This window comes from Heptranchias perlo, chromosome 10 (genome assembly GCF_035084215.1).
Source record: "Heptranchias perlo isolate sHepPer1 chromosome 10, sHepPer1.hap1, whole genome shotgun sequence".
Classification (NCBI taxonomy): domain Eukaryota; kingdom Metazoa; phylum Chordata; class Chondrichthyes; order Hexanchiformes; family Hexanchidae; genus Heptranchias; species Heptranchias perlo.
Genome location: NC_090334.1, coordinates 45,992,783 through 46,004,295, shown reverse-complemented (window position 1 = coordinate 46,004,295; position 11,513 = coordinate 45,992,783). Strand labels below are relative to the sequence as shown.

At 42.4% G+C, this 11,513-nt stretch overlaps 1 protein-coding gene across 2 annotated transcripts in view; it reads left to right on the top strand.

The window, feature by feature from the left end:
• Positions 1-907: 907 nt before the first annotated feature.
• styx (serine/threonine/tyrosine interacting protein) overlaps positions 908-11,513 on the top strand; it is a 28,075-nt gene continuing 17,469 nt past the window's right edge. For both annotated transcript variants that reach the window (XR_010964203.1, XM_067991615.1), the window contains exons 1-4: positions 908-1,101; positions 7,970-8,002; positions 9,398-9,451; positions 11,031-11,128. Coding sequence is in view for 1 of the 2 variants with exons in the window: in XM_067991615.1 (XP_067847716.1) it covers positions 1,045-1,101; positions 7,970-8,002; positions 9,398-9,451; positions 11,031-11,128 (242 nt within the window). In the remaining variant the exon portion in view is untranslated. The remainder of the gene's footprint in view (positions 1,102-7,969; positions 8,003-9,397; positions 9,452-11,030; positions 11,129-11,513) is intronic.

Here is an 11,513-nt window from a genome sequence, read left to right as displayed (position 1 = left end):
GGGGGCGGTGGGTGGAAGGTGCCGGGTGTCTGGGGGGGCGGTGGGTGGAATGTGCCGGGTCTCCGGGGGGCTGTGGGTGGAATGAGCCGGGTGTCTGGCGGGCAGTGGGTGGAAGGTGCCGGGTCTCTGGGGGGCAGTGGGTGGAAGGTGCCGGGTCTCTGGGGGGGCAGTAGGTGGAAGGTGCCGGGTGTCTGGGGGGCAGTGGGTGGAATGTGCCGGGTGTCTGGGGGGCAGTGGGTGGAATGTGCCGGGTGTCTGGGGGGCAGAGAGTGGAAGGTGCCGGGTCTCTGGGGGGCAGTGGGTGGAAGGTGCCGGGTGTCTGGGGGGCAGAGGGTGGAAGGTGCCGGGTCTCCGGGGGGCGGTGGGTGGAAGGTGCCGGGTGTCCAGGTGGGGGGGGGGGCGGTGGGTGGAAGGTGCCGGGTGTCCGGTGGGGGGGGGGCGGTGGGTGGAAGGTGCCGGGTGTCCGGGGGGCGGTGGGTGAAAGGTGCCGGGTGTCCGGGGGGCGGTGGGTGGAAGGTGCCGGGTGTCCGGTGGGGGGGGGGGGCGGTGGGTGGAATGTGCCGGGTGTCTGGGGGGCAGTGGGTGGAATGTGCCGGGTGTCTGGGGGGCAGAGAGTGGAAGGTGCCGGGTCTCTGGGGGGCAGTGGGTGGAAGGTGCCGGGTCTCCGGGGGGCGGTGGGTGGAAGGTGCCGGGTGTCCAGGTGGGGGGGGGGGCGGTGGGTGGAAGGTGCCGGGTGTCCGGTGGGGGGGGGGCCGGTGGGTGGAAGGTGCCGGGTGTCCATGGCGCGGTGGGTGGAAGGTGCCGGGTGTATGGGGGGGGGGGCGGTGGGTGGAAGAGCTTGCTGCACGGAGGCAGAAGATGGATTGCGTGCTGACATAGGGGGGATGACGTCGAATGCGTGCAGCGTAATGACGTAGTGTTGATGTTGCTCCCCAGCAGCATGGCGGCGCGTGTGTTTCATTACACGTAACAGAAGAGCGCGGTTTATTCCCGGGTGACTGGCGGAGGGATTAACGACAATTACAATCCCGGACAGGCCGAGAGATGGATGGAGTGCACCTGGAATTCCCAACCTTACCGTCTTCCAGAGAAGACGCCGGGGTAGGTAACCGGCGCCGAGTTCGGCCTAAAGTTGTGAACAAAGCCGGCTCTGATCCTGAGGGGAAGCGGGAGCGAGGGGGAGAAGGTCCGTCAACCCGGGGATGGACCCCGGCACCTCCGAGCTGTTACCGGGGATTCTGCACCGAGCCCGCCCGGGTTGTGAGCGGTGATCGGAGGGGGGGGGGGGCAGTTTTACTCTGGTTAGCGCATTGTATTTGCTGCTTGGCGCTTGTGTTGATTGGTGTGTCTCGGGAATTCGTGTGAAGCTTGCTGCTGCCAGAAAACTATTTAGAAATTTGTTTTGTGCAATTTGGTAATTGTGGCCCCTTTTTAATAAATGTCGTGCTTAATAGCTAATTGACAGGTCAGCACACGTGAAACTGGGGCACGGGACAAAACCAACCACATTTAAGCTTAAAAAAATACTTTTATTCATTCAACAGGATGAGGCGAACCGTTTGTTTTTTTAAGAATGTGCACATCAGTTAAAACTAGTTATCTATTTGTTTTCTTTTGTGAAATGTCACAAAGCTGAACTTGGCCCACTTGCCAGAAAGGGAAGTCTGGTGATTGAGTAATCTCTGACCACTCTCTTCCTGGTTGAGGCACGGGGAAGGCCTTCTGGTGGTTGGGTTCGGCTGGACGATAAGCAAGGGGAACTGTAGCTAAAGTTTGTAAATATAACTCACCAATGTGATTGTGGTTAGATTTTTTTTGGTTGTCCCTAGATTATGCCCCAAATAAATGCAACACTGTACTATCGTATCAAATTCTCAAACTTTGAATTTAGTTGAAGTAAGGATAAATCAAATATGATTATGAATATGATTTTCCCCATTGATCTAGTTAGATCTGCCCAACTTGTGCCAGGAAGCATCAAATTTCTGATTTTTCCTAAACAGCAAAAAGACATTTTGGTTGGCTATTTATATCAGATGAGCATGAATCTCTTGCTTTCACTTCCTGGCCAACTTTGACATCTAGTGAGAGTATTACATTCAAGCTACCACTGGATTACATATCCTGCAGTCGGATCTCCTTGCCCTATGTCACTCCAGTGTGCATGCCCCAGTTATAGTATTTGCAGCAATGCTCATTCTTAGTATTACTGTAAATGTGTATACAGTGTTCTATAGAGGAGACCTGTTGAGGTGTAAAATAATGTACTGTTGCTGTTAACTATTGACCAGTGATGGTACTTACTGTGGAGGCATCTTCCACCATGTACGGCTACTGCTATTGTTAACATCTGTAAACGTAGAAGCGCTCCTAAACAAAATTCAACTTTTGGACATTTTAAATTACTTGGAGCAAAAAAGGATGCACTTGCATTGATGAGGGTGTAGAGGAAAACGACAAGAATTATCCTACGTGAAAAGAAGATTGATTAAGGAAGCTTAAGCTCTACAGTCTAGAGAGAAGGTTATATAATCAAAATGTATAAAGTATTAAATGGTAAAAGATAAGGTGGGGCCAGTAGGGACATAAATTTAAATTGGTAAAAAGTAAATTTAAAACTGATGTCAAAGAAATTCTTCAATCGAATATTTAGAAGAATTTGCCAGACAAGGCGAAAGGCAGGGCATCCAAAATTAGATGCTAGGCTGGGAGAGTTAAGGTGCTAGAGGGATGATCCTCAAAGGGCCAAATGGAGGAAGTTTTTTTCCAATACAGTGCCGTTACAGATTAAACCTGATACTTCCCTTTTATTTGAAAACCCCATTTATTCCAAGGCTGCATTTCCTATTGATTTTTTACTGCATAATATGACCAATTATATATAATTTAAAAGAGATATATACACACACACATACGCTTTGCACTTCTGCAAATTAAATGGACTGTATTTTAAAATTAACTTTTTAAATTAAAAAAAAAGCTTGGAGTCCTCTCCAAAATCGATACTGAAATGGAGATCTCTGGGCAAAATAATAAAATGAGATATTGAACATGTGTCCCTCTCATTGTCAATCCATATCAGAGCACAGACTTTTCCAGCCTGTGTTAGTTAGTTTCAGGCTCAAGGGGCTGAATGGCCTACTCCTGTTCTTATGTTATCTCCTGCACGAAGTACTATTTCTGTAAACTAAGTCCAGCTGTGTTGCTGTGCAACCATAATTACATGGACTTTTACTCAACCAGATTTCAGCATCTGCTCCCTCCTCACAAATGCCAGTTGATTGCAAAAAGATTAAAATTGATTTGTTACTGAACTATCCGTTGCAGCGTGGTAAAGTACTGAACACGCTTCGATTGTGGGTTGTGATTCTGTTTTACAACGGTCTTGTTAGAATCATAGAATGGTTACAGCACAGAAGGGGGCCATTCGGCCTATCAAGCCTGTGCTGGCTCTTTGTAAGAGCAATCCAGTTAGTCCCATTCCCCTGCTCTTCGCCTGTAGCCTTGCAAATTTTTTCTCTTCAAATATTAATCCAATTCCTTTCTGAAGGCCACGATTGAATCTGCTTCCACTACCCTTTCAGGCAGTGCATTCCAGATCATAACTACTTGCTGCGTAAAAAAGTTTTTCCTCATGTCGCCTTTGGTTCTTTTGCCAATCACCTTAAATCTGTGGCCTCTAATTCTTGACCCGTCTGCCAATGGGAACAGTTTCTCTTTATTTACTTTATCTAAACCCTTCATGATTTTGAACACTTCTATCAAATCTCCCCTTAACCTTCTGATCTCCAAGGCAAACAACCCCAGCTTCTCCAGTCTATCCATATAGCTGAAGTCCCTCATCCCTGGAACCATTCTAGTAAATCTTTTCTGCACTCTCTAAGGCCATCACATTCTAAAGTGCTCCAGTTGTGGCCAAACCAGTGTTTTTTAAAGGTTCAACATAACTTCCTTGCATTTGTACTCTGTGCCTCTATTTATAAAGCCCAGGATCCCATATGCTTTTTTACCTGCTTTCTTCACCTGTCCTGCCACCGTCAAAGATTTGTGCACATATACCCCTAGGTCTCTCTGTTCCTGCACCCCCTTTAGAATTGTACCATTTAGTTTATATTGCCTCTCCTCATTCTTCCTACCAAAATGTATCACTTTTCACTTCTCTGTGTTAAATTTCATCTGCTATGTGTCCGCCCATTCCACTAGCCTTTATATCAAAGTTTATTACTATCTTCTTCACTGTTTACTACACTTCCAAGTTTTGAAATCGTGCCCCGTATACCCAAGTCCAAGTCATTAATATATATATCAAAAAAAGCAGTGGTCCTAGTACCGACCTCTGGGGAACACCACTGCATACCTTTCTCCAGTCCGAAAAACAACTGTTCACCCCTATTCTGTTTCCTGTCACTTAGCCAATTTCATAGCCATGCTGCCACTGCCCCTTTTATTCCATGGCTTCAATTTTGCTGACAAGCCTATTATGTGGCACATTATCAAACGCCTTTTGAAAGTCCATATACACAGCAACCCTCTCTGTTACCTCATCAAAAAACTCTATCAAGTTAGTTAAACATGATTAGCCTTTAACAAATCCGTGCTGGTTTTCCTTTATTAATCCACATTTGTCCAAGTGACTATTAATTTTGTCCTGGATTATCATTTCTAAAAGCTTCCCCACCAGTTGAACTGACTGGCCTGTAGTTGCCGGGTTTATTCTTACCCCTTTTTTGATCAAGGGTGTAACATTTGCAATTCTCCAGTCCTCTGGCACCACCCCCATATCTAAGGAGGATTGGAAGATTATGAGCAGCACCTCAGCAATTTCCACCCGTACTTTTCTCAGCATCCTAGGATGTATCCCATCCGTACCGGGTGACTTATCTACTTTAAGTACAGCCAGCCTTTCGAGTACCTCCTCTTTATCAATTGTTAGCCCATCCAGTATCTCAACTACCTCCTTTTTTACTGTGACTTTGGCAGCATCTTCTTCCTTGGTAAAGACAGATGCAAAGTGCTCTTTTAATACCTCAGCCATGCCCTCTACCTCTTTTTGGTCCCTAATTGGCCCCATCCCCCCCCCCCCCTCTTACTACCTGTTTACTATTTATATGCCTATAGAAGACTCTTGGATTCCCTTTTATGTTAGCTGCCAGTCTATTCTCATACTCTCTCTTTGCCCCTCTTACTTCCTTTTCCACTTCTCCTCTGTACTTTCTATATTCAGCCTGGTTCTTGCATATTATCAACCTGACATCAGACATACTTTTTCTGCTTCATCTTACTCTCTCTCTTTTGTCATCCAGGGAGCTCTGGCTTTGGCTGCCCTACTTTTCTCCTCGTGGGAATGTACCTAGACTGTACCCGAACCATCTTCTCTTTAAAGGCCGCCCATTGTTCGATTACAGTTTTGCCTGCCAATCTTTAATTTCCAATTTACCCGGGCCAGATCCGTTCTCAACCCACTGAAATTGGCTCTCCTCCAATTAAGTATTTTTACACTAGATTGCTCCTTGTCCTTTTCCATAACTAATCTAAACCTTATGATACTATGATCACTGTTCCCTAAATGTTCCCCCACTGACATTTGCTCCACTTGACCCACTTCATTCCCCAGAACTAGATCCTGCAATGCCTCCTTCCTCATTGGGCCGGAAACATACTGATCAAGGAAGTTCTCCTGAACGCACTTCATAAATTCCTCCCCCTTTTTGCCCTTTACGCTATTATTATCCAAGTCTATATTGGGATAATTGAAGTCCCCCATTATCACTACTCTATAGTTCTTGCACCTCTCTGTAATTTCCCCGCAAATTTGCTCCTCTACATCCTTCCCTCCAGTTGGTGGTCTATAGAATACACCCAGTAGTGTAATGGCGCCTCTATTGTTTCTTAACTCTAACCAAATAGATTCTGTCCTTGACCCCTCAAAGACATCTCCTCTCTCCAGCACTGCAATATTCTCCTTAATGAATACTGCCATCTCCCCCTCCTTTTTTTCCTTCCCTATCTTTCCTGAACACCTTGTATCCAGGAATATTTAGTACCCAATCCTGCCCTTTTTTGAGCCAGGTCTCACCACTACATCATATTCCCATGTGGCTATTTGTGCCTGCAGCACCAACCTTATTTACCACACTTCATGTGTTTACACACATGCACTCTAAACCTATCTTAGACCTTTTCGTATTCTCTCTTAGTCTGACCCCACCTAATGTACTATTTCTTACTCTAGTGCTATCTGTCTCTCCCAATCCTTTGTGCACCTTGTTTCTCCTTTCTAATGCTACATCCTGGCGCCCATTCCCCTGCCAAATTAGTTTAAACCCCACAGCACTAGTGAACCTCCCCGCAAGGACATTGGTCCCAGCTCTGTTGAGGTGCAACCCGTCCGTCTTGAACAGGTCCCTCCTGCCCCAGAACTGGTCCCAATGCCCCAAAAATCTGAAGCCCTCCCTCTTGCAACATGTCTCTCGCCACGCATTAACCTGCCTTATCTTCCTATTTCTGTACTTACTAGTGAATGGCATTTGGAGTAATTCAGAGATAACCTTTGAGGTGCTGCTTTTTAACTTCCTCCCTAGCTCCTGAAACTCTGACCGCAGGAACTCATCCCTTTTATTTCCTATGTAGTTGGTACCCACGTGGACCATGACTTCTGGCTGTTCTCCTCCCTTCCCCCCCCCCCCCCCCCCCCCCCAAAATGTTCTGCACCCTCTCTGTGATGTCCTTTACCTTGGTACCCTGTTAAAATTACAATTTAATAAAAATTAAGCATATGTTTCAGATTTATAATTTTGGCGCATTAAATATTACATCGGTCTCATTGTGATTTCAGTAAGGTGGTATTCAGTGAGGCACTTAATGTGTTCTGTTTAAGGTACTGAATTTCCATTTAACCACAAAATACAGGAAAGTTATATGTCAAATTATTAGGGAGTGCATTTAGAAATTATGATTAAAACTTGTTTCCTACATCTACATTTTAAAAATTTTTGTTGAAGCTGCCTGCTGTTTATTTTTGTCACAATTATAAATAAACTGCATTTTCCTTTGATATTGGACAACTCAATGTCACCTGAAGCTAGTTAACATTTGGAACTATTATCATAATATTTTCCCTCTCTATTTAAGCTCCTCTCTGAAAAATACATTGTCCTTAAACCCCTGTGATCTATTCAGTTGTACCTGGCATTTTCCTATCATAGCTATTTAAGCTGCTGCAAACATCACAATGTCTGCTGTATAATACACCAGAGTGGCAGTGTAAGACTAATATGTATGGGAATAACTTAAAGCAGATGTCTTCTCTTGTTTCCTAACTGATTTTCTTACAGTAGAATCTGAAAAGTAGTCATTGTTCTGGTTCATATTCCTTGAAGATAAAAAGAATTAGCTGTTATATTACCGTGTAGATGCACAAGTAACAAGCTATTGTGCAATTTACTTGCAGTTCATTACAGTTAGATTGAACATGGAATAGCAGACATTTCTAGCTACATTATCAACTACTACATCTACAGTTGTCAAACTTTATTCTGTTTAAAAAAAGAAATATCAGTTTTCCCCTACAATAACTTTACCCGTTTCAAAGAGGATCAAATATTTAAGTAAATATAATTGAAATAATTCTGTAGCCTGTTTATCTAGAATTGTTTCTCAAGGCATTCTGACAATAAGTGGGTAAATGAAATCAAACTAGTTATGCAAAATATGTTTTAAATATGATATTAACTGTAGCAAAAATTCATCAGGCTTTCACTGAATATTTGAAGGTAAATTCCCTGATCTGAAATAATGGTTACATGAAAAATAATTGAAGTTTGGGAAATAATTGCTGGAATTCAAAGAGATAATAAAACAATTTAATCTCTGGCTCAGTTTTGACATAGGAAAATGAACGCGGCCGGTCACATTTGTCAGTAAGAATTCACAACTGTGGTGTCTTACACCATTTTATTTTATCTTTTAGGATTGGATGTATCCAATGAGACGAGCGATGCAGGTATTCTTCTCAAATGTTACAATTTGTCTAATTTGTCCATATGCAAAGTTGAAGCCTCTTATTGTGCATTTAATTTCCTCCTTGTATTAACTTAATTCTTTTGCAAAAAGGAAAGGAAGCCAATGTATTCTTTATGGACAGCGGGGGTGGGGAAATCTCTCTTCGTTAACGTAGCTAATGTATGCTGCCACTAGACTCTTAAAGGGGCAGAGTTCCAGTATAATCCCTTCATTTGTAAGTGGAGGTGGAACAACATTCAAGGGATGAAGTAATCTGTGTTAGTATATGATGTAAGTTAAATGTTAAGTTAAGGTATGACCTGACACAATTACTTTTTTAAAAATTATTTTTAAATTTTACATATAATGTGAATTATATTTTTGCAGAAAATAACTGTGGTATAGTATAGATCTAATTAAAGTGGATTATACTTAATGGAATTTTTTTTCTCTATTTTTTTTCACCTTTTATTCTCAATGGAGAAGCTGCCTGAATCTTTCTGCATCCCTCTCCCCAAGAGGGTCACTCTGCCACACAGCATCTGTCTGATTACTCTCCCAGTTCCCTGGGCAGAGGCATTGCTAAAATAAAGTTATAAGTTTGTTCATTGGAGATGGATTATTTCATGTGAGCATACTGCTATTCTTCTGCCTCTCCTCACTTTCTGCTATTTTAATTTTATTTCTTTTAACTTTTTTTTCCCCTCCGTTTTAATGCTTCTGTTTTACCTCTGTTTCAGCAACACTTTTTACCCCTCCCCACATTTCCGGCAGCTATCACATTGTTGCATGGAGAGACTGTAGTGGAGGCCGAGCCGGGACAGGCCTACCAACAAAAAAGAACTGCGATTGGGAGCATTCGAGCCACTAAATTGTATAGAGATCAGGATGGTGTAGCCACAGTGGTCTTGTTGGGGAGTACTCCTGGGCATTGTAGGCCTGACTGTCAGGATTGGAATGCAGATGACTAAACCGACTTCTGCATGTCCTTGGGGGTGGGCAGAGAGTGGGGGAAGACGGCTGTGCGGGCACATAAGTTATTACATATTATGTGTCAAATTTTATTTTTAAGGAGTTTATAATGGGGTAGTTGCAAAACTCATGGTGGCTGTATCTCTCAGAAGTTTTCTTGCTTGAATGTGACTGGGTAGACTCTGTAGAATATTTTTTGGTACATTGTGATTGTGTAGAATTTTTTTGTAGTGGAATGCAATTGAAAATTCCTTAAAATGAAAAATAAAAGAGCTGTTTTTAAACCAAAGTTTTTCAAAACTCAACGTTAGCAGTCCATCCACCACTGATTCTGAAATATATTTACCAATATACTACATTAGTAAGCTGCCTTGTGCTTTATTTTGATTTCATCTACTGTGCTAATTATAGCTTTCTCTCATAGGAGATTCTGCCTGGCTTGTACTTGGGCCCATATTCTGCCGCTATGAAAAGTAAGGTATGAACTTTGAGAAATAAAAGAACAACACTACTATCTGAATGAAAGGGAGTAAAAGCTATTTTTGTGTTTTAAAAATGGCATTATTTTACTGACGTTCACTTTCGGGGAGCTTAAGGCATTTCCTTAACACCTGTGTATTGCTTGAGGTAGAATGTCAGAACGTACAAAGATAGCTTAATGGCATTAATAATGAGCATCTTTGTTTTTAAACCACGGTATCGTCACTCGTATTACAATATCATGGGCCGCTAGGGAATTGCAAGATTTTACAAAATACAGTTCACTTAGAGATCTGTGGAAATCAAAACAAACTGGAATACTGTGTCTTCACAATAATTGATTATTGATAATTGAACAATTTTTTGAGAGTAGTAGGGTGAGCTTAAGGATATGAGATTCATTTGTACAAATAGTTTCATGTCTGGAGTGAGAGAGGAAGGAAATTGTGTTGACGCTCATGTCTTCATTAAATATACATTATTTAGAGTGCAACAGTGGGAATTTTTGCAAGATATAGGTCTCTACCGTTTCCTATGAATGGCTTGAATGTTTATTCCTTTTATAAATGGAATCTCCACTGCTAAAGGTACTTCTAAGAAACGTAGCTTCCTTTTGTGTTGTCTTTTTCTTCTTAAAACCCCTTAATTCTCCATAAAGCTGGTCTGCCCAAAACTTGAATGCTGCTCCTATAAAGTGAGGCTGATTTAACACCAGTCCCACACTGCTGAATAGGCTACATCTCTAATAGCAAATAGTGTTTGTTGAATGATCATCTGAGTCTAGTATTCACTTTATCTTTTTTGCACAGTGGTAGAAGCTCCATTGAGGTCCATGATCATTCTGCAACTGACTAAACCTTGGTTGCTTTAAAATAAAAGATGTATCAGCCATGACCGTTCCCCATCTAACTAAATCTTGGCCCTAGTCTCCCACTCAAAAAACGGGCACACTACCTACAGTCCCGGTGGAATACACTCAACATGCTGGCACAGTGGTAAAATCCTGATCCACTCAGATTCTTAAGCAATGTCACAGGAGGTGCACAAGCATCAGTATTCTTCACTGAAGTTAGCTATGCTGACTGTGACAAATTGATGTGTGGTTGCTTAGTCAATGCAATGCTTGTAGCAAGGTTTTCAAAGCTTCAATGACTGAGCTGCTGACTAGAATGGATTCTTCAGTCTTTAGAGGAATCGAGCCATTTGGGTATGAGCTCTTGAAGCTGGTCACATAAGTGAAAGTTAGTTAATCAGTTTGCTTGCTTGGCCTTGCAAACATCATTTGGAGGATGAATTATAAAAAGATCCAGTTCATTACTTTAAGACAGCTATTTTTGACTGAAAATTGTTTTTAAAAGTGTAGCAAAAGTTGATAAATGAGAAATCTGCTGCCACGCATCCAATTTCAGTACAAGTAAGCATGTACCAGGCTGTGCTAGTCTGGTTGGCAAGTTGTTATCAAAGTTATAACCTGTATTTTAAAAAAAAATCTTGTCTGCCTTTATGCTGTTTGAAAATAGTTCAGTATGAGTTTGCAGATCAAAGAATCTAAAAAAGTAAATGTTTTTCTTTGGAAGCTTCCTATTCTTGAAGAAAATGGAATAACTCACATAATATGTGTACGGCAAGATATCGAGGCAAACTTCATCAAGGCAAATTTCCAAGAGAAGTTTAGGTAAATCCTGTTTAAAGTTATGCTGGCATGTTTTTAGCTAGCTCTTAAATAGTCATACTTAAAATACCTGTTGCTATTGTTTGTGGTATGCATCATTTACTCAAATATGTAATAGAAAAACATCTAGAAACTGAAAAGGGAAGGTCATACTTGACCAACCTTATTGAATTCTTTGCAGCAGTCACAGAATATAGAATCATAGAAAATTTACAGCACAGAAGGAGGCCATTCGGCCCATTGTGTCCACACTAGCTGAGAAATGAGCCACCCAGCCGAACCCCACTTTCCTGCATTTGGTCTGTAGCCCTGTAGGTCACGACTCTTCAGGTGCACATCCAGGTATTTTTTAAATGAGTGGAGGGTTTCTGCCTCTACCACCCTCTCG